This window comes from Parathielavia appendiculata (assembly GCF_033297405.1).
Source record: "Parathielavia appendiculata strain CBS 731.68 unplaced genomic scaffold N657scaffold_17, whole genome shotgun sequence".
Lineage (NCBI taxonomy): Eukaryota > Fungi > Ascomycota > Sordariomycetes > Sordariales > Chaetomiaceae > Parathielavia > Parathielavia appendiculata.
In genome coordinates this window covers 270,049-292,507 of record NW_026944236.1, presented here as the reverse complement: position 1 = coordinate 292,507, position 22,459 = coordinate 270,049, and the positions used below count along the sequence as shown (strand labels likewise).

The following is a 22,459-nucleotide window of genomic DNA, read 5'->3' as shown; positions in this document are numbered from 1 at the left end:
CCTAGTCCCTTTACCTTCCTCTAGGGATTCCTCTACTCCCTTACGCTCCAGCTCCATTGAGAGACCATACTCAGCTAGTCTCCCAGGGCTTATAAGCCAGGTGACTATCCGCGCTACGCTAGAGTAATTCCCAAGCGCTCTTATCAAGTCGTGCCTATCTTTGAGCTAGGGTCTCCCGTCTCTAAGCTCTTAGTCTTGGCATCTAAGTATCAGGTAGCCACTGTTTCCGGGGCTCTCCTAGAGCGGTAGAGCGGTGTAGGCACCCAAGGCACTTATATTTTAAAGAGAAAATCTTTTAGGCTAATTCCTCGTATATATGCCTATAATAGTAGCGAGCTCTTTGCCTTAGTCAGCCTTTTATAATTTTATAGCGATTGTACTGCAGGATCGAGCATACGGAGATCGGCTGCTTCTCTATAGTGGCGAAGGTGTAGTTTATCTACGCGCTCTGTTTGCTTTTCCCGACGAATCTTCCATTGCTCGAGTATAGGGAGGTCAGTGTCCAATTTCACCTATCCTATTTAAGGCGCTTGCTAGGCACCTTTGATGCTCGGCTATCGAACCGTGATCTACTGTACGTACCTATAGCCAGTCCTTGGCCTAGTCTTATTACTTTCTAAGTCTGGACAATGCCAGTGGGGGTTTCGGGGTTTCTATGTCCTGCGTTGTTGTAGCTAGGAAGCTATAGTAGCGTTTATTACGTAGGAGCACTACTATCCTAGTCCTCTATAGACCGCTGCTCAGCTTCTGCCACCATCTGTTAACGTATGGGTCAATAGTCGTATCCAGGCTTCGCTCTCTATATTGCGGTTTGGGATCGCCTTATAGACTCCTATCATAGCCATTAGGCAGCGCGCTTGTATTTCTTGAAAGCTGCGTATAACCCCTCGTAGCATCTCTCTAAGCGGAGTAGGTATATGCTAAACTGTTGCTCTGCGTTTAATGAAACGACTCTAATTACCTTCGTATTTGTCTTATAGGCTCGCGGGACATATACCCTATTATTTTCGTAGAAAGAGGCTCTGTGTCCACGATGCGGAACTGAAGCTCATGGCGAGGGCGTGAAGGCTGTAAAATCCCTATGCCCCACTCATAGTGGTCACCCTACAAGGTGCCCTACCTGCGGGGGACCTCACACAGTCTGGGCCAGGGCCGGCCCACAGGGGGCCAAGGCTAGGGAGGAAGTTAAAGAGGCCTACCCACAACGACCAAGGACTTTTGAGGTTGCAGCCAGACCAGTTGGCCCAACTTCACCTTCGTGGTTAGCCAAGCTACACAGGCGGCCCAGGAAGACGACGCATTCCAAGAGGAAGCCAGAAAAAAGAAGAGAGAGGCCTACATATAAAGAAGTGGCCGGCCGGACCCTCTTCGGGCCAGACTAGCTACAATGCCCTCTACCCTACTCTCTAGCCTTCTAGCCAGCCAATCGAGTTATCTAGACCAGGCTACCCAAGCAACCCAAGCAGCCCGAGCAACAATATCCCAATGGATGAACAATGGTAGTATCTATATTACTTTGGACGTCGAAGGCAACCGGTAAGCGCTACAGGTCCTACTCGAGGAGGCAAAAAAAATATTCTAGCAATACAAGAGCCCTGGATCAACCCGCACACCAAATCAACCTACTGCCCTGGGAGTTACAGGTACCAACTAGTCTACTCGCCACAGGGCCGAACAGCGCTCTACATAATCAAAGGCTTTCCACCTAGCCAGTGGGACTACGAGGGTACGGACGAGTGGTGCAGGGCCCGGCTTATAGGCTCTGAGCCGGGCCTAGAAGTCTGGTCAATCTATAACCATACAGATTCAAAGGACGTCCCAAAGGCCCTCCTTGGAAGGCCTAAACCGAGCCTACCTACTGTTCTTGCGGGAAATTTCAACCTGCACCACCCGCTATGGACTACTATAGCTAGGAGAAACAATAAGCTGAGGACCTGCTACAAGCTAGCCCTACAGTAGGACCTCGATCTTCGGACTCCCCAGGGCACTACGACCAGGGAACCACAGGAGGCCCAGAGAGGTAGACCCTCAACCATTGATCATTCGGGTCTCTAAAGGCCTACAAACGACCTATTACAGCATCTAGGAGCGGGGCAAGCTAGATCACTACTACAGGTCCTCGAAGTCGACCAACGGCTTTAGAAAGAAACCCTAGCACCTCAAGGCTAGTGCTGGGCCAAGATAGATAAGAGTAGGGTAGAAGCCGAGGCAGCTCCAGCTACGTACCGAACGGCCAAAGGCTATAGGCGTATAGCTCTCCTACCTACCTCAGGGAAGGTACTGGAAGCTATAATGGCTAGGAGGGTGGCAGAGGCTGCGGAGTAGAACGGCCTACTACCTGACGAACAGATGGGTAATAGGGCTAGCCGATCTACTGAACTAGCTATACGGCTAGTAGTTACCTAGATCCAGAAGGCTTAGAGACAGGGAGCCACCACCTCCCTACTACAGTTAGATATATCTAGAGCCTCCGATATTGTCAACTATATATGGCTACTAGATACCCTCCAAGTCTATAGCTTCCCTCGATGGCTAGTGCGGTAGACTAAGGCCTGGCTTGAAGATAGACGGCTACGCTCCACTTCGACGGCCAAGCTACAAAGCCTGTACCAGTCAAGGCTGGGGTCCCACAGGGCTCCCTACTATTCCCAATCCTCTTTAAACTTAATATTGCTTCTTTATATAGGGCGTTGAAGGAGAAGCATCCAGGAATGTCTATAGTGAGCTTTGCAGACATACTAACCTCCTAGCCTTTGGCCGAAGGTCTCAGACCAATTGCCCGCAACTAGAAGAGACCTGGAAGACCTGTCTACAGTGGGCCGAGTGTAGAGGGATGGTCTTTGCCAGAGAAAAGAGCGAGCTGATTCACTTCAACAAAGGCCGAAGGCAATGGCCAAACCCAGTCAACCTGGCCCACCCACAGGACCAAGGCTTCGGCGCCATATAGCCTACACCTTCTAGCCGGTTCCTTGGGATCTGGCTAGATTGGAAGGCCCACCGGGAAGCTGTTGAACGAAAGCTGAAAGCACAGAACTTTGCGCTATTTAGAAGACCTGCTAAGACCTAGGGCCCAGCCCTAGCCAAGGCCAGGGAGGTCTATACCCAAGTGCATTCGCAGAGCCCTAGCCTACGAAGCTTCAAGCCTCCACCGGCCTCCCCCATTGGGGGTCAGCCATAGGGTATTGCTAAAGGCCTCTAGAAGGCCTAGAACAGGAGCCTAAGGACAGTAGCCGGGGCTAATAAGGCTACCGCAACCCGACACCTTGAGGCCGAAACGTAGGTTCCTCCACTAGACATTTATCTCAACAAGAGGCTAGCCGACTTCCGAAGACACGCTCTAGAAGCCTACTACTCTCCCAACTCCTCAGACTTCCCAGCCGACAACAAGGCCTGCAACTCGGCCTGCAATTGGGCCTGCAACAAGGCGTCATCCAAGATACCGGCCTCCTAGCCTGCTAGTTGAGGAGGCCTGCAACAGGATCCGCAACCGCTTCTAAGGACTATAAAGAGCCAGAGGGTCAATGCAATCTCTAGCAATAGAAGAAAGTTACAGAGGCTATCGCAGCCTAGAGAGCCCAAGGCAAGAACTCTATAGAGGCTCTCAATAAGGCCTAGAAGGCTAGGTAGGCCAAGGAGGCGACCAATCGACTACAACGGTATAGGGCCCGGAACCAGGCCCCACCCACCGTACAACCGGCCGACCATCGGCCAAAACTTGACAAAAGGGCACTAGAAAGGCACGAGGGCCTCACAAAGGCCGAGAGCTCCCTACTAACCCAGGCTCAAACCGGAGCTATAGGCCTCAAGGACTTCCTCTTCCGGGCCAGGGTCTCTCGAATACCTCCCCCCTACTGCGAATACGGCCAGGGCAGGGAAACAGTAGAACATTTAGCTGTGTGGTACCGCCAACCACCGAAGCTAAGCACCTGGCCGGTTATAGAGATACGCTCGCAGAGAGCCCTGTACGTACCACACAGCTAAGTGTTCCACTGTTTCCCTGCCCCGGCCGCATTCGCAGTAGGGGCTAGGTTTTTTCGAGAGACCTTGGCCCGGAAGAGGAAGTCTTTGAGGACTTGTTGAAAGCCAACAGCCACGAATGTGTCGCACCGTAGTAATTGGGTATCAAAAAAATGGGCAACCACTCAATTGATGATGATGTACCTGTCTGTGTTTTTCCAGAAGTTCCCTGCCTGTTCCTGATCCTGAGAATCCTGGTGCCAAGCCATTGGTCACCCCTGAACTGCCCTCTCTGACCACCTGCCAAATCCAACAGGACTATAGCCCCGGTCTCGTGTGACGAATTTCGAAGCCCCAACTTCTAAAAGTGACTCCTGAAGGTTATAGCCTTAGATGCCAATTTGAAAAAAAAAAAAGGGAATATAACTTAAGAAGATAGTATAGGCAATTGCACGGGGTATCGATAGTACAGAGGAGCTAGAGCGGGTTGAACGTGAGAAAGGGGAAGCGCTAGCGGCGTCGGAGGCCTCGACTAATCTCCCTATGTCCTCGTCTACTCCTCCTTAGCTATTGCTTGCGTTTATGCTATTGTAGAATCCATTTCCAAGTTCCATTAGAACCCTCTGTATTAGCCGATTTCTGGTTTATTAGTGGCGGTACGTTGTTTTTAGTCGGTTAGGGTTCCTCTTCTAGAATTCCTTTGCCTTTCTTAGGGTAGTGGAGGTTCGTAGCTAGTTACTATTGGTTTTCTTCAGGCCTGAAATGGAGCTATTTAATAAGATACCCGAGTTATGCCGTTGTAATATATAAATCCTAAATTTTTTCCGATGTCTTATTCTTCCTCATTATCCTCTGCTTTTATACTATGCAAGTTGCATGTTTTTAGGTGCTATTTCTGAAAGTGAAATATAGAAAACGCTTTGTTCTTAGGCTTATCGTGGCTAGTAATGATAGTCGATAGTTGGATATCGAAATTCGTTTGTGAATCTTAAATAATCTTCTCTTCTTAAGGTCTAGCTTCCTGCTTGGTCGTTTATTTGAAGATTTCATAAAGTAAGGTAAACTCTATCTACCCTCTCTAGGTGGGGTCCCTTTAAGCCTGTATTTATTATAGTATTGCTTTATTCTAGCTCTAGCAAACCTGAGTTCTTCCTTAGGTATTATATATAGCGTATATATCCAGTCTACCTTAACCTTCGCCCTCGGACCGGTCCTATAGGTCTCTAGTAGTATAGATCTGCGTTATACCTGTAATTTACGGAGAATGGTATTACCTTTGTAGGCTCAATTAGCGTTATATTATATACAAGCTATGCCTCTAGCAATAGTATATAGTCTAGTTGTCTGCTGGTAGTTGATATATAGGATCAGAGATATCAAATCACAACTTAGTTAAGTCGTTCTATCTGTCTGTCCGTCCGTTTGTAGGTAATAGGCCGTTGGAGGCTTGCTTTTCGTTCTTAGGTATATTATCAACGCCTGCTGGAAGTCTAAAATAAACTTTATATCTCAGTATATAGTTTATTCCTCCGGCTATATATAAATTGAGGTTATGGGCTAGTAAACTACAACAACGAGTTGTTCAATAGACTATGCTTCCTTGTCTTAGTTGAAGTATACCTACTTGGTAAGTCGGTCGACTCTAGTAAGTATACTATTATTCACTCCTATCGCTATATCTATCGAGAGTAGTAGCTTAGTAATAAAGTCCAAATTAACCGAGCTCTATAGTTGTTCTACGATTAGCAATAGTATTAGAGTCTAATAGTTTGTATCATACTAACTTACTTTAGCTATAGATATTATGATTACTAATAATACCCTTAACTCTTTCGTATGATCTTAGGAAGTTGTAGTCTTCCTGACCTTCTGCAATAATCTTAGGGACTCCTATATATCCTCTGAGTTTCGACTTATAGATCATCCTAATTAGTTCCTCTTACTTGTCCTTAGTCGTATAGTTAGCCGTCATTAGCCAGTATTGTAACTTAGTAGAGGTATAGTATCGAAGGTTCTTATAATCCGGATATACCTAGACTAGGTGTATTATGCCGCTAAGGTATAGTCTCTATTCTTGAAGGCTTCGATAATGGTTATTAGAATTATAAATTAGATAGTTGAGCTATGGTCCTATAAGCTTCTTGGAGAAGAACGTAACTAGGTGTAGTTTGTTATTCTTATCACTCTAAGCAAGCTATCTGCTAACCGTATAGTCCGATGTATCGGTCTTAACCTTGAATAATTTCCTTGGACCTAGTAATATAAGTACCAGATCTATGGTGATCGCGTCGTGGATCATCAAAAATACTTTCTTATATTCCTTTTTCTATTAGAATTTAACGTCATTTTTTGGTAAATCATATAACGTATATTATCAGTGAGTGGGCCATATCAGTGAGTGGGCCACTTCCTACTACCCTACAAATGCCATCCTCAATTGTAAAACAACAACACTAGGAACCAACTATAGTTACATCAGAAAGAGCTAAATCAGATGCTTCTACAGCCTCCTGGCAAGTGCGGGCATTATGGCCAGACTTACCGCACACACCACAGCACCGAGCTCTCGCACGACACCCCCCCTGTATCACTACTTCCCAACTGCGTTTCTTGCACTCCCTCTCCACCAACATCCGCCTGACCTAGTATCCCCTGTGCTCCCTGTACAGTAAGTGATCCTCCAAGCTGTACACGTGTTTTTTTGGCTCTCCGGCGCTTTGCCTAGTGCCTCGTTGGCCTTGCGGAGCGAAGCGACCTCTGGCTCGAGGAGAGCCACTCGATGCATTATAGCTGTTGTACCCTTGGCAAGCTGGTCCACGGCAGTCAACAATGAAGTTGGAGAGTTATTCTTAGGGTTGATAATGCGAGTCTTGATGAGCGCTGACTGCGCATTAGCTTCTCGGGGATTGTGGGGTGCCTGGAAGACCCAAGGTTGTGGTGTGCTTGGCCGTGAGGTAGGGGGTGTTAGTGTACGAAGCTTGACATCCAACTTGGAAAGCACCCTCTCTGGATCGTATGGTACTAAATCAGCCCCTGCAAAACCGCCCTGGATATTCCTCCCCGTCATAGAGGCAAAGAAGGCCTCGCGGAAAGCACAAAGGAACTCGAGCTTGCTCACGTGGTTGATATGCATTCGCATCAAGCCTCGATCTCGCAACCGTACGACTGCTTCAGCGGCCCAAAGCAGCCAACATCGAGTGGCTGGAGCTTGTGGGAAGAGTGCGGAGGCGTGCAGAGTGTGATGAGGTTGTTCTGCTGGCAGTAGAGCTCGAATTCGGTCGAGTGGTGGCTTTCATGGCCGTCGAGGATCAACAACCGGTATTTGCCCTTTGTCCCGGGCGCCGTGTGGTAGTCGAAGTGCTTGATCCATTCCAGGCCTACCGCATTAGTAGTCCAGCCATTGTCGGTAGTTGCGATACGCCAGCCGGCCGGGAGGTGGCACTCGGTATACCAGTTGGCGACCTGGTACTGCGCAGCCAAGATGATGAAGGGAGGGATAGCCCAGCCAAGGGCATTGACGCCCTGAATCACCGTTGCCCATTCGCGGTTGCTAGGCTGGGCCTGCTTGGCCCTGCTACGGCCATCTGAGGTCGTAACCACCATACCCGCAAAGAGAATGCCCATCAGGAACCCAGTCTCATCGAAGTTGTAGTCATCGTCAGGTACAATGCCGTACCTTGGCCATGACGTTCCATACGAGAGTAAACCACTCGCCAATGACCTTTGGATCCTCGCACTTAGCCCTCTGGTAGTCGTATCTGCGTGTATAACGCGTTCGGAGCTCTGGCTGGCGTTGACAGATCGATGCGCCTAGAGTTGACCGACAGGGGGCGCGCCGCGTTCGCGTAGCAGGTGGTTGGCCATTTCTTCCACACCACTGAGTCTTGGTGGAAAACATCGTGTAGATAGCTCAATGATGTATTGAACAATGGCCTCCTCTTCTGATAAGTGAGCTTCTTTACCCCAGGCGTTGTATCGTGTCGTGCAGTCTTGCCATCGCGTCGGCTTGTAAGAGTATTACGGCTGACGCGGTAGATTTTTGCTGCAGCTCGTAGGCTTAGATTTTTGCCGTGTTGAAGAGCCTCAAGGGCTAAGATTACCCTGGCTTCTTTCAAAATAGGAGGCATACTGGGTGATGGATGAAGTTGATGTAATGTGTAGATGTAGCGCGTCGCGTGGAAAAGTGGCCCACTCACTGATAATGTACGTTAGAGGTCGTGCAATGTCGCTAAAGCTCTTGATGAATATTCGGTAGAAGTTGGTAAATCCGATAAATCCTCGGACCTATATTATATTCTTCAAGCGTTGGCTAAGTGTAAATAGCCTTGATCTTTGTAGGTTCTTCTATATTTTTTCTAGCGAGATTTTAAAGTCTAGGAAGACTATCTTCCTAACATAGAACTCGCTCTATTCTTGTTGGCTGAGAGTTTCTGGTTATACAGTACGTCGAGTACCTGTTTTATATGTCGCTTATATTCTTCAAGTATCTTCCAGAAGATAAGGATATTTTCGAGGTAACAGACTACATTGTTGAGGAACGGTCTAAGTATATGGTCAAAACCGCTTAGAACGTTGCTAGAGCGTTGGCTAACTTAAATAGTATAACGAGGTACTTATAGTGTCTATAATGTAATCCTGAACGCTATTTTCCACTTATGGCCCTCCTTGATCCGGATATGTATATATATACCGTCGGTAGGTCCAGACATTAAACCGTTATGCTCCTACTAGTTGATCCCAAAGTCTAGAGATCAAGGGCAGTAGGTATCGGTTTTTCACTATCTGATCATTCAGCTATCGGTAGTCTATATATATTTATAGCTTCCTATCTTTTTTTACAACGAAGAGGTCTGGATAGCCTACTAACAATGTCGAAGGTCGAATATATCCTTATTATAGGTTCTCCTAGAGGTATTTTCCATAATTTAGCGTCTTTATTTCTTATTACCATAGTATACCTTAGAGAACTTCAACTGGGCGCTATCCTTAAGCTTGCTCTAATAGTCCTGTAGTCTATAATCTAGCAACCCCTCAGTTTTACTCTAAACGATTGGTAGTATTGGTATTCGTCTAGGATCTACCCTATCACATCATCTTTATACCTTCGTAGTATAAGAATCTGTAATTTCTACTAGTGATGAATGCCGCCTCAAATCTAATAACTTATTCCTAGAGTTCAAGTATCCTATACTCGTCTATCGCGATCACGGCTATTTCCTTGCTAGTTCATCCGTCCTAGTTGTATCGTCTATCGCTTCTTCTGGATCGTACTATAGTCTCTTTACTACTGCTCGCTTCCTACGGTAGGCCTAATAGTAATGGTTGAAGGTCCGGCACGCCCTAGGGCGTAGCGGTGTAGGAATAGTATTAATAATATACTGGTTTTGCTACTAGTATTCTTCCTATAAGAGTGGTGCTTTGCTCTTTATATGGATATACTCTTATATGTTATTATACTTATACTCTAGGTCCAAACTTCATATAGGTCTACCGGAGGTACCCAAACTCTTGATACTTTATGGCCTCTCTGAGTCTTCTGTACTGAATCAGTCAAAACTTTCAACAACGGATCTCTTGGTTCTGGCATCGATAATATTGCCCTAGTGCTCGATCGCTAGTCCGGTGAAGCGTTCGTTATTTACGCTTAAGGCCTATCTGAGTGGAAACGCTGATCTCTAATAATAGGAGCTTGTCAAGTTTAGTATCCTCCTTCCGTAGCTCGATTAGAAGTTTTTATAGATAGTCGACGTTCGGTCCCTCTCGTTTTCCTATATGTCAAGCCCTCTACTAACCATTATTATCATAGGTCAGGGCAAGTCCCTATAGTGGAGCTATTTCGAGCGCTCGGCAGGGTGATGCAATTTGCCCTTATCGTCGGTTTCTAAATTCCTATCTTCGGTACTTATCTTAGTGTCGGCGAGTGCCTGTTTTTAAATATTAGCTTACTTCATGTCGTAGTCGGAACTGTCCTATATATAGCTAGCGGCTGCTACTTCTACGATTTTGACATATTTGTAGATAGTAGCTGTTTTCTTTCCTAGAACCGGATTCCGATCTTCCTTGGTACTATGGTAGTCGTGTTTGAAATATCCCTTCTTGCTATAGTTGAAGTAGGTGACACCTGCCTTATCCCTGGCGGTACCCCTCCTTCCTCCCTTCTAGGTCTGGGTGGCATCTATGTCCATCGCTCCTAAATGTCTACCGGAGGATATACGCTTATACTAGCGCTTTCCCTTGTCATTCGCCCGGTATATTAGAGCTACTCCTCCCTCGCCCTTACGCTGCTGCTTATACGTGTATAGGCGGTCATCGATCCGATTTGCCATTACTATATATCTATCGAGGGTATCAGGTCGGTCCATCTTATATAGTTCGTCCTAACTTTATCCGTAAGGCCGTTATAGAACAGCTATATCAAACCTTCGTCGTTAATCTCGGAATTAGCTAGTTCTATCGAAACTAGGTAGCGTAGGCCACTGCTAACTTGGTCTATCGGAGTCGTATAAGCCGCTACTAGGCGTGCAATTTCTCGTCGTGGCTCTAAACATCTTGCGGATTTCTTCCTCGAATTTGGCGTACCTGGCAAACACCTCCTAAGTGAACTTATCCTGCTTATCTTTATCGTCGTATACTTCAGGTAGTCGTCTAATGTTGGTTCGAACCATCTAAGCAGCTTATCTTCGCTCTTATCTAGACGAGCCATTTAGCGAGCTTATCCCTAGATCCTCTATACTTAGGCGGTGCCTCTATCTTAGCTTTGGCGGTCTATCCACGTAGGTAGGCGAGCTCTCGTTCGAGCTAGGCGTTATAGGTATTGGCCTGCTCAAGTACCTAAGCAGTTACCGTAGTACCTCCGGCGGCCTAGGCCTATAGAGCGGGAGTAGTCGGGGTGTTAGGTGCTATAGCAATTGGTAACCTTCAGTCAAGTCCGTGATAGAACCAAAGAGAGTAAGCAATGTGTAACGAATCTCAGCCCCAACTTCTGAAGGGACTCCTAAAGGTTATAGCTTATCAATAGGGTAAGGTTCGGTGAAGCTAAAACGTCTATAACAAATGCAAAAGCAAATGTCTCAACCGTAGGTATAGCCAACTGCTTATATTGCTTACCGAGGAAGCTACCGTAATGCCTATAAGCCTAAAAATCGTAGACTAAATACACTTCCTTCTCCTATTGTCTTTGGGGAGCGCTGGGAGCGGAGGTCGCCCCTGTCGCTCCTAGTCCGCTAGGAGCGTTCAACGTTCCTATCGCTCCTAGATGGAGTGAAGACAGGACCTCACGCTCCCTTCGTGATTGGCTATGCCCATGTCCTAAATGATTAGCTCGGGACGCTCCCTTCGCGCCCCTCCAGGTCTGCATGCGTGACATCTGAGCCTGGGTTAGTAGGTAGCTCTCGGCCTTTATGTGGCCCTCATGCCTTTCTAATGCCCTTTTGTCAACTTTCGGCCGATAATCGGCCGGTTGTACGGTGAGTAGGGCCTATTCCGAGCCCTATACCGTTGTAGTTCTATTAGTGGCCTCCTGGGCCCACCTAGCCTTTCCAGGCCTTATTGAGAGCCTCTATAGAGTTCTTGCCTTAGGCATTTCAGGCCGCAAAAGCTTCTGTAGCTTCCTCTATTGCTAGAGGTTGCGTTGGCCCTCTGGCTCTTTATAGTCTTGGGAAGCGGTTGCGGATCCTGTTGCAGGCCTCCTCGACCAGTAGGATCGGAGGCCGGTAGCCTGGAAGAGGCTTCGTTGCAGGCCCGGTTGCAGGCCCAGTTGCAGGCCCAGTGGCAGGTCCTGTTCACAAAGTATATCTCATGTATCCTAATTGAACTGGACCGCTTATACTCCTATATCCAAGACGGCCACGGGAACGCTATACAATTGATTACAGCACACTTCCGAAGTCATATCCGCATTGAAGAGAAAGTCATCCGAGGACCTTAGCTCCAGGAAACCTGACTACAAAGTATATTATCATATGTTCCTAACTGAACTACGCTGGCCAAACTCCCATCTCCAAGACAGCCACAGGAACGCCATACACATCGCAGCACGCCTTGTATATCTCTATATATGTATATCCATCCGTCATCACCCAGTGATTAAGCAACCAGACTCCACCCAATGTGACGTTTCTGCCCGGACAACCAATCCAACTAGAAGCCCGTCAACAATCTTGAGCCCCGAAACCGTCCAACTGCGTGCCTAAACACACACATAACGAAGCAAGACACCGACTGGAGCCCCCCAAGTCCCCCGATGATATGCTCAGCGAGGGGCGTTCCCCACGACAGCCTAGAAGAGCCAGTCCATAAGCCTTTAATAAAGAACTTTCAGAAAGCGGCCCCCGAAGTCCCCCTCCCAACCGTCTTGTACCGGTAGCTCAGCCACTGCCCATCCCTGCCCATCGTATCAAATCGACTCACAGCACTCTGCGGGTCCTCCAAACTGGTCTCAAACCCGCCAAAGTAAAACCCGCTGACGACCACCAGGTAGCTAAGCAGCAGAATGCTACCCTTGAAGTAGTTGCTCTTGCCCTCGCCGTACATATAACTCAACAAAAACACGCACAAAATCACCGTCACCATGTCCCACTGCGGAAAGAGCAGGGAGAACGTGTACCGGGCGGCATCCTCAAAGGGTACCCCACGCAAGGGGTTGACAGCTGAGAAGAGCACGAGAGCAGGAATCTGCAGCAGACAGACCTGGAGCGCATAGGCCGAGCCAATCTCCATCGACAGCGCAATGTTACCGTTCATGGCGAACGAGATGGCGTTGAGAAACTCGGTCGTGTTGGGCACCAAAGCAAACAGCGTGATGCCCAGAAACTTTTCGTCGATATCAGAGCTCTCCAGTACCACATCGACCGTGTCCACGAGGATCTCGGCAATGATGGCATAGAGCACCGTGGCGCCCATCAGAATGATGGCGCTCTTGAGACGGCTCCAGTTCGGCGCATCATGGCCCCCGTGGCTGTCTACAGCTCCCTGCGCTCCTCCTCCTCCTCCTCCTCCTGCAGCGGCGTCCTCCTGATCTGGAAATAAGGCGGCGCTGCGCACTGCTCCCCCTCCCGAGCGGGCCGCTCCGGAGGCGGATGGGGGCGCAGCCGTAGAGACGGACCCAGGCGGACCGCGCCTGGCGCTTTGGACGTTCCTGGCGGCCACCGTCGCAGCAGTCGCCGCAATGGCTGCCACTTGATGAACGAGGTTGTTGTTCTCGGCGTCGGAAAATCCGGGAATGCTGATGGTCGACGCAGAGGTCTCAGCGGTGCCGTACGTGGTGGTACTAGGCTTCGGCGGGACAAGATGAGGAGTGCTATTCGCTTCGCCCTGTGGCAGAGGCGTGTTCTGTCGCGTCTCCTCGTCGGGCCGCGGGTACTGGCCAACCTGTCGGAGAGACTGCCCAAGGATACGCTTGTACAGGTGCGAGTCCCTTATGTCGACACCGCTGGCATCCCCAACGGACGTAGTGCCCAACTGTCGAGGGGTGGGGTGGGGGGCGACGTGCTCGTCATGCTTCTTCTCTTCAATCTCGGTGTTCCAGATGACGGCCGCGTGCGTGCGGAGCGTGAACCAGAGACCAATAATATAGGACATGAAGAGCATGCTGGCAGCGAGATAGCAGTACGGACGCACCGCTTCGAGGTAGAAGCGGTCATTGATAGCAGGCGTCTGCGAGAAATAACAGCGTCGGCAGTCCCGGAGAGCCTCGCCGCCGCCGCCACCGCTGGGGCGCTCAAAGTTAATGCAGTCCTGGCAAGTCAGCTCGTGAGTGCCGTAGATCTGGTAGAAGAGGGTTGGACCAAACGCGCCGATGACGGCGAAAAGCAGCATGGTTGAAGTCACGCCGGCCGACTTGGAGTTGAAACGCTGCGTCTTGCGCTTGATGGCCCCAAAGCACATCGACAGGCCCGGGAGGAAGAGAATGCCGGCAAAGATGCTCCCGATGATGCTGCCTTCGACGAGCTGCGCCTTGCCCTGCTGGAGCGCCACACAGTAGAGGAAGACTTCGACAATGGTGGAGAAGAAGGCGTTGATGGCTGCGCCGACTCCCATGGACGACTGGGCCGAGATGGAAGCCACCGCCTGGCCGATAAAATAGGCCAAGGGTATGATGGACAGTAGGCCTGACACGAACAGGAAGGCGGGAGACGTGAGGAAGTTCTCCATATGCAAGAGCCCATCCAAGACAAGCCAGTCAAAGATGACAAAGCCCACAATGGCCATCAGATTGATCAGGAAGATGTTGGTTCCGTCGATCGTGTACTTCCAATACTTGAGGCCCACAGCCCGATAGGTGCAGACCAAGATGGAAGAATGCGGCGCAGCAGGCGCGCGGGCCGAGGCAATGTCGGACTCGAAAGACAGGGCCAGCGGGTGGCGCCGGAGATGGGAAAACAGGAGCATGGTGACTTTGCCCATGGGAATCGAGAAGACTAGCAGCCAGCAAATGCCCGAGACGACAAAAAGGGAGGGCGTGATCAGAAAGTAGAAGAAGGCAAAGAAAATGACTCGGCCGATATTCCACTCTCCACGCCCAAACAGCCTCCGCTTCATCCGGGGAAGGTGTTCGTCCAGCGCCTGGCGGTGGGCTCTTCCGAGCAGGCTCTCAGTCTCGTCGGGTTCCGAGTCGATGCTCCTCCGAGACCGGCCGATGATGGAGCGGTTTCTGTCGAGCCCAAAGATCAGCCTGCCATATTCGAGGTCGCCGCTCTGCCACTGCTCGTATTCGGTGATGCTTCGACCTTCGCCCTCGTCCTCGTCCAGGTAGGCTTCCTGCTGCTCCAGTCGAACAAACTTGCCAAAGGGGTAGAAGAGGTAGCCAGCCAAGCCCCGCAGGACTCGGCCGTACTCGCGGCCGCCGGGCGCGGCAGCAAAGAGGAAGCAGACAACAGCGCCGGTAAATGAGATGAGGGCCATCCACCAGCCAAACCCAAGGGTCCACAGGAGGTTGAAGAACAGGAGCCAGTTGCTGACATGGCCGCCGGGGGACGAGTGGATATCACCCTCTGCGTTCTTCTGCACCGAGCGGCTCTTTTTGTAGAGGGCTGGCTTCCACAGTCTGATGCCAAACGGGTGCGTCTGGTTGATGGCCTGCTGGCGGTCCTTGAGGGTGAAGCTCTCGGCATCGCTGATATCCCCGTCTTCGTCCACCGGGGTCGTGTCATCCGGGTTATCATCCCGGACAGTGTCATCACCGACGACCTCGGCCGGCCCGCTGTCGATCTGATCGGGTTGGTCTTCCAGTCTCTCGCCCGCGGCCTCATCGTCGGAGGGCGGGTGGATTGTTGCGAGTGGGGGCGGCACACCAGCTCGTCTTCGTACTGTTCCGGCGTAGGTCTGCTGGCGCTCGGCGGCGTCGGCTTCGACTTCGGCGATGCCATCTTCGGCCGAGAAAACTCCGCCTCGAAATGCGTTGGCAGAAACGCGGCGCGCCAGTGTAGGCTTGCGGGGACGCGTCCGGGGCCGCTCCGGGCCCAGCAAGGGCGAGCGGGCGGTGCCTTGGCCGGGACGGGGCATCAGCAGGTCGTTGGCCGGAGACTGGCCCAATTCCGAGTAGGGGGTATTTCCGGGCATGGGGCTATGCATGGGGGTTTCTATCGCACAGAATTAAACAGTCAGCAGTCAAGAAAACAACGGCTTGGGCTTTGCGGAGCTGGTGAGAACCGGTACCCACCTTCCTGTCCCCTCTTCCGCACAGCATCCATCGACTGCAGGGTGTCAAGACCACGGTCATCATCCCGGGTGGAAGAGTTGAGCTGTGAAGGTCGTTGTGTGTCGGTTGGGGAGATATCAGTCGACGAGTCGCGGCCAGGCTCCTGGGACTTATCCATGGCGGCGGCAGAAAGGGTGCGAAGTTTAGGCCCTGTATTATACTAGGTCCAGAGTGAGGGTAACGAAGAGGTGATGTATCGCCGATGTTTTTGTCCGGAACAGGCCTGCGAGCACTGCGGTACGCTACTGCGTAGAGTATCAGCACCGATACTAGGACTGATGTTGTAGGCCGGATCGGACAGTATGCTGCGGGTTCGTGATGGCATGGCAGTTGTGTGCGGAAATGGGTTGCAATTGTGCGCAAGTTTGGTTCATGGCCCAGTGTTTCCTCCGAGTCCGAGCCAGTGGACAATTGTTTCGCGGCGGTGGATTTAGGAAGCGGCGGGAAACCGGTGTTGCCGCGATGCGAGACTCGGTGTTTGAGGTGCACAACGGCACTTTAGGCCGAGTTACGGATAAGCAATCGGAGCTCAAGTCTTGGCTGAACTCATGTAAGGCAAGTTATGTATCTGTCCGATACAAGTAGACCAAAGAGATGCAGTCGAGTTGGCTCGTGGCCGTACGGATAGAGCGGGGCTTGAATAAAATCAAGCTCTTATAAACGAAGAAATGCCGGACGACGGCCCTTTGCGTGTCATCGCAATCTTGAATGTCAAACCTCATTGGTGAGGTCTCGAGGCGCTGTCATAGTGGAGTCTCTGAAACAACTCGTGGCGCCAAGGCCGTCAGCTCTTTGCGGGATGGGTCAGCTGCAGCAGTCCCGCTCTGGAAAGTGGCCCAGCAGAGTGGCCTGCTGCTGCCTGCAAAACCACCTGGGACATCCTGCTGACAAGCGGGAACAAGGGTCCATGGTCTTCAAGTTGACCAAGCTCTTTCAGGTTCTGCTGTTTAAAAGAGCAGGATGGAATTAGATCGAAATGAGAACCCTGGATCTGCATGGCTTTGCATAGACAGTCGTACGTACACGCTCTTTCTACAAAGTATCCGTACACTTATACACCAGCTGATGTTGTGGTTGAAGGCCAACTGCAAATATGACGGCTCCTCTTCGAAAGAGAAGAGCGAGTTGCGGCTTGGGGTGATATCACGAGACCGGCCCGACGCCCTAACAAACCGACTGTCGCTTTTCCTTATCAGCCGTATTACCATACTCCGTAGGTTACGCGTATGAGGTACTTTTAGCCGCCAAGTCACGTGGAATAGGCGCACCTTACTGTAGATACGGTAATCCGTACTCCGTACTGCATTCTTGGCCTCAGCCGACATCTGCGGGTCCAATTGGAAGTATTGCATTGCGTGGACCTGAGCTGCCTTCGAGTCGGTCGTCCAAACCAGTAACTACACTGACCCTTGCATCCCATCCAAATCGAGCCTCAACAGAGAACAACACAACGCAACCCAACGTCAACTTCGCTGCCGGGCGCAAACCGAAATCCATCTTTTTACCACGCCTTCCCCGACAACGAACTGCAAATCCCCAAACCCTCCGGAGCCCGAGATTTCCTGATACCTCGATTCTTCTCTACCAATCGCCACACGCACCGAAACCGACGCCGTCACCATGGCGCTCGACAACTACTACCACAACAAGATCGAGGCGATGCAGCTCGAGATACTCAAAGGTCAAGCCGTTCTCCGCCGCCTAGAAGCCCAACGAAACGACTACAACTCGCGGGTACGCCTGCTCAGGGAGGAGCTGGGCTTGCTGCAACAGCCGGGCTCGTACGTCGGCGAGGTCGTCAAGGTCATGAGCACCAAGAAGGTCCTCGTCAAGGTACATCCTGAAGGAAAATACGGTATGTTCTGGCAACTCAACTAGATATCCCGCGCACATGCTGATCCGCTGTCCCTGCAGTCGTCGATGTCGCCGATTCGGTCGACGTCGCCAAGCTCACAGTCGGCAAACGCGTGACCCTGCTGTCCGACTCGTACAAGCTCGAAAAGATCCTCCCGTCATCCGTCGACCCGCTCGTCTCCCTCATGATGGTCGAGAAGGTGCCTGACAGCACCTACGACATGATCGGTGGCCTGGACCAACAAATTAAGGAGATCAAGGAAGTCATTGAGCTCGGCCTCAAACACCCGGAATTGTTCGAGTCGCTCGGCATTGCCCAGCCCAAGGGCGTGTTGCTCTACGGGCCGCCCGGCACCGGCAAGACGCTGCTGGCCCGCGCCGTCGCCCACCACACCGATTGCAAGTTCATCCGCGTGTCGGGCTCCGAACTAGTCCAGAAATACATTGGCGAGGGCAGCCGCATGGTGCGCGAGCTGTTCGTCATGGCGCGCGAGCACGCGCCCAGCATCATCTTCATGGACGAGATCGACTCGATCGGCTCCTCGCGCGTCGAGGGCTCCTCGGGCGGCGACTCGGAAGTCCAACGCACCATGCTCGAGCTCCTCAACCAGCTCGACGGCTTCGAGCCGACCAAAAACATCAAGGTCATCATGGCGACGAACCGGCTCGACATCCTGGACCCGGCCCTGCTGCGGCCGGGGCGCATCGACCGCAAGATCGAGTTCCCGCCGCCGAGCGTTGAGGCCCGCGCTGATATTCTGCGCATCCACAGCCGCAAGATGAACCTGACGCGCGGCATCAACCTGACCAAGATCGCCGAGAAGATGAACGGCTGCTCCGGCGCCGAGCTCAAGGGCGTCTGCACAGAGGCCGGCATGTACGCCCTGCGCGAGCGCCGCGTGCACGTCACGCAGGAAGACTTTGAGCTGGCCACGGCCAAGATTCTGAACAAGCACGACGACAAGGAGGTGTCGCTGGCGAAGCTCTGGCGTTAGTCGGTGATGATAAACTTGTTGCTGAAGAGTCAATTGCGCGGCTGCGCTCTGTAGCACAGCAACATGGCAGCAACCGAGTCTTGTGGTAGAGTGTCTGGCGCCCGCGTGACTAGATTGTAACACAAATATGGCGTGCCGAGCAGACCGACGGATTCGTCATTGCCGGGGCATGCCTTGTATGTACTGTACGCCAGGGAGAGAAGGGCTAAAAACTAGCGCATCAAACCATGGAAATCGACCGACCTTGGTATATTGACCCGCATGTAGCTCCCGGTTGAATTCAGTCCATCAGACAAGGGAAATTCATAAAGAGAAGAAAAGCATTGCTTCTCTAAACCAAGAACCGTAATGCATGTGCTCTAATATCACCGAGAAATTGCCTTCTCTAGCAGGTTGTTACCCCTTTATCAGCCAACAGAGTAAAATGGACTCCGTGTATGTACTCATTTATGTTCCCAAAGCAACCTTAGGAAAGGCTCCCTTCCCAATACCAACCCTAATTCATACCCCCTCTAACAATGCTAACCCAACCCCATTTCCCCTATAATCTGTTCCCTCGACTCAAGCGCTGGGACCATTGTCCCTCGTTTGCTGTATTGCTGCAGTCAACAACCCCTCGTTTGGCGATTGTCCCCTAAAACGCCAGACTCCCGCTCCTCCCTCTTGCTCCTCTCGGGTCATCCTGGAGTCGACGGATCCACTCGAGCACCGTTTCGTAGCACAGGACAAACTGCCGCAGGCTCTGCACCATGCTCAGCCTCTGGCCGCGGAAGTCCTCGACGGTATGCGCAATCAGATCAATGCTGTCGTCATCCAGCCAGTTCGTGTCGATGCTTCTTGTTGTTGTTGTTGTTGGTGGTGGTGGTGGTGGTGGTGTTGTTGAAGACGCTCCACTGGGACCGCTTGTGCCCGCGTTCACGTCCATGGTAATATCTCCATCCGCGTCACGCTCAAGCGTGGCCGGCTGAGCCAAACCGGCGGCCGCCAGCCCACTGCTGTTCTTCTGATTCTGAGAGTGTGTCAACATGTGATGCTGTCTCTGGCGCTTGAGCATGTCAATGACACTGTCAACCGTACAAAACGCGCCGGTGCGGCCGCAGCCGGCCGAGCAATGCACCAGCATCGGCCTGGCCAGGTCGCGCGGCTCGGGTGCATCGTGCCAGCTCAGAGACGCACTCTCGCTGTCCGCCCGCTTCAAACCAGCGGAGCTGCCGCCCCGGTCCGAGCCATGATAGGCGAAGAAGGGTTTGCCCGCCGGATCGGCAGCAGCGACAGCGGCATCGCTATTTCGCCGTGACGCAGAGGCCGAGCCCAGGGTTCCCGACACCTCGATTGGAAGGGCGGCGTGTTGCATGACGTTGGCGAGCTCGACCAGCGCAAGGAGATGGCTGGGCTGGGCTGGAGCACCAAAATCAGGCCATGAAGGATAGTGCAGTTGTGTAATCTCGCGGATCGGCAGGAAGGGATGCGCTGTGTGGCTTAGGGCGAACTTCCGGATAATGACGTAGGGCGTCTCGGCAACCTGGGATGTTTGTGTGTTGAAGTTGAACGGGATAGTACTGGCCGAGTCAAGGTGGGTGGTTGTGTTGGCGCGCCGGCGCCCTCCCTCGGACTGTGATAGATGGGGAGGGGAGCTTTGTGCCGAACTCGACGACCCGTCTGTTGCTGCTGTTGTCACACCCATGGCTGGCGGCGTCCTCCGCTTGTCGATATCCAGTGACACCTTCTTCTCGGACAAGACGCGCAGCCGTATGGGACCAAAATCATTGCCTTTCCAATAGGGGTGGCATTTGAGTTGCCCGCCCTCCGTCTCGGCCGTCAGCATGACAATAACACGGACGTCATGGTCCCAGACCACTGTCCAGAAATCCTGTATTTTCGAGTCAGCAAAGCTCGACAGGGGGTTAAAGCAGCCGTATCCGGCGGAAGAGCTAAGTGATCTCACCTCATAGGTGGCTGGTAAGGGCCCTTGGCTAGCGATGTAGCGTTTGTAGCTGCGCCTAGCCTGGAGATGGCTCGCATTCACGTAGTCACAGACGCCTTCCGGGCGGCCCATGAGCCTTACTCTTGCGTGTTCGAAAGGAAGGATGTCCTTGTACCGATTTTTTCCGCCCTTCTCGATACCCGACAGCTGCACCTTGGTGGATCCTGCGCCGCCCAGCTTTGGAGCATCCGCGGGCAAGACAACCGAATACGCCTCGCGCATGCGTGACTGCTCGGTGCGCTCGATGTACAGGAACCTGTCCGAAACCCGCTTGCCATGGTCACTGGTATCAGCTGCCTCTCGAAGCCACCGCGGCAGGTTTGCCTCTGAAAGCCCTGAAGGGAGGCCGATATCCATCTGGCCAACGCCATCGACCAAATCCTGGTTTTGACGGATGTTGTTGAAGAAGGGGCTGGGATTGACGTCGGTAGTGGGCAAAAGCACCCCGCCAATGACTGGAGGTAGATTGGCCCGGGAACCACCGGACATTGAGCTTCCTCCAAGAGACAAACCCGGTGAGGACCCGGCGGAGGAGCGGTCGATCAAGCTAGGGTACGCTGATGCAAACGCATTGAATCCACCGCGCAAGATACTGGCAGGACCCGTGTAGCCCTCGTTGGTGAACTTCTTAATCATGTTGATGGCCGAAACGGCGTCCCGCTTATCGGTGGACGACGCGTCATAGACGACTAGATGGTCTGCGTTTCGCCAGTTGGAAAACTTTTCCTGATCTTGATCTTTCTGGAAAGTCTGTTGGAGCTTCTGCAAATTGAAGGTAGACCTCTTCAATAGAGTCGTGGGGATACACAGGTTCAGCGCGCCTCGCACCCTTGACTGCGCAAACTGGGGTGAGACTCTGAGGTCCAAGAGCAAGAGCTTCGCGCCGCCCGGGTCCATTTCCAATAAACCCTTGAGTTCGCCGGGAGACATCATGGTCGGGCTGCCAGTATCCTGCATTTGGTTAGCGACGGTGGCGCCGGCTTGGCCGGACAGGCTGGTAGTCGGCGAGGCCGTCATGTTGCGGGCCAAGAAATGAGGTGACGGGTTCCCGTCTGCTCTCGACATAGCAGATCTGACGTCCCCTCGACCAGGGACAGGGAAAGGAGACTGTGGTCGAGGAGAAGAAGCATCCTGTCTGGGCATGTGAAGGGAGAATGGCGGGTTCAGCGATACGGAGGAGCTGCGCTTGGAGTCGCCGGACACATACGCTGAGTCTCCTTGCAGACTATCAGCGTCTCTATCGGTTTTGCCGGGTACAACCCCTAGACTGGAAGACTCGGTGCTAAGGCGCGAGTGTTTCTGAAATAGAAAGTCCGGCCCATCGGCTCCCTGCGTGTGCCATCTCGGAGGACGTGGCCGATGCTGAGAGGACGTGGTGGAGGGGGAGGGGGTGTGTACACTTCCGCTCGTGACAGTGAAATGAGAAGCCGATAGGCTGAAGGAGTTCCTCGCTCGGTTCGCGTCGATCTGTCTCCGAAAGGCCTCGAACTCGGGATTTGCATCCAACGGCAGTTGCTTCACACCGGGTATCACAGCGGCGAAGGACTTGACGGACGAGGATGGCGAGCTCCAGTTCTCGCGCGGTACAACGCAGGATTCCCGAAGGTCGGCAGTGGGGTCGACAGCTAGCCCAAAGTAGTTGGGGCTCGAAGTCTCGCCCCCAGCAGCTGCCGGAGAGAGCTTGGGCGGGTGAGGAGTGACGGCGGAGGGTGGCGGTCGCGGAGAAGACACTGGGGAAGTCGCTGGCTTGCTGTTGACGTATGATTGAGAATTTGAGCGTGAGTGCGTAAGCGCTTGAGGGCTCATTCCTGCAACGGGCGCCGGTGTCTTCATTGTGTAATAAGAAGGCCTATCGTTCGTCCAGGGCTCTGGAGGCATGGCGGTTCTGGCTGAACAAACGCGTTCACACAATAGCTGGAAGGCTCAGGCTTGAAGGGGTTGCTGTTCTAGCCCCAGGGAGTCACATAGGCG

General features: G+C 52.2%; 4 protein-coding genes across 4 annotated transcripts; 2 read left to right on the top strand and 2 right to left on the bottom strand.

Annotated features, from left to right (window-relative positions):
• Positions 1 to 1,650: 1,650 nt before the first annotated feature.
• Positions 1,651 to 1,959, top strand: N657DRAFT_580020 (uncharacterized protein; the record flags this gene model as incomplete). The annotated part of the gene is made up of 1 exon (XM_062789432.1): positions 1,651 to 1,959. A coding segment is annotated over one exon (309 nt), but the record flags the coding sequence as incomplete, so codon positions are not given.
• A 10,314-nt stretch (positions 1,960 to 12,273) lies between these two features.
• N657DRAFT_683736 (uncharacterized protein) lies at positions 12,274 to 15,773 on the bottom strand (the record flags this gene model as incomplete). The annotated part of the gene is made up of 2 exons (XM_062796597.1): positions 12,274 to 15,536; positions 15,617 to 15,773. The coding sequence occupies 2 exons, from the start codon at positions 15,771 to 15,773 to the stop codon at positions 12,274 to 12,276; spliced, it is 3,420 nt and encodes a 1,139-aa protein (XP_062644169.1).
• Positions 15,774 to 17,014: 1,241 nt separating this feature from the next.
• Positions 17,015 to 18,842, top strand: N657DRAFT_625338 (26S proteasome subunit P45). Its single transcript, XM_062790749.1, has 2 exons — positions 17,015 to 17,510; positions 17,570 to 18,842. Exons 1-2 carry the CDS (start codon positions 17,276 to 17,278, stop codon positions 18,502 to 18,504), a joined length of 1,170 nt encoding a protein of 389 aa, XP_062644168.1. The 5' UTR covers positions 17,015 to 17,275; the 3' UTR covers positions 18,505 to 18,842.
• A 296-nt stretch (positions 18,843 to 19,138) lies between these two features.
• Positions 19,139 to 22,366, bottom strand: N657DRAFT_579840 (phosphatases II; the record flags this gene model as incomplete). The annotated part of the gene is made up of 2 exons (XM_062789420.1): positions 19,139 to 20,374; positions 20,450 to 22,366. The coding sequence occupies 2 exons, from the start codon at positions 22,364 to 22,366 to the stop codon at positions 19,139 to 19,141; spliced, it is 3,153 nt and encodes a 1,050-aa protein (XP_062644167.1).
• Between the last annotated feature and the right edge of the window lie 93 nt (positions 22,367 to 22,459).

Coding starts and splice junctions, on each gene's coding strand:
- N657DRAFT_625338 (XM_062790749.1), top strand. CDS start 17,276: ATGGCGCTCGACAACTACTACCACAACAAGATCGAGGCGATGCAGCTC. Junction 17,511..17,569: donor ACATCCTGAAGGAAAATACG/GTATGTTCTGGC, acceptor CTGTCCCTGCAG/TCGTCGATGTCGCCGATTCG.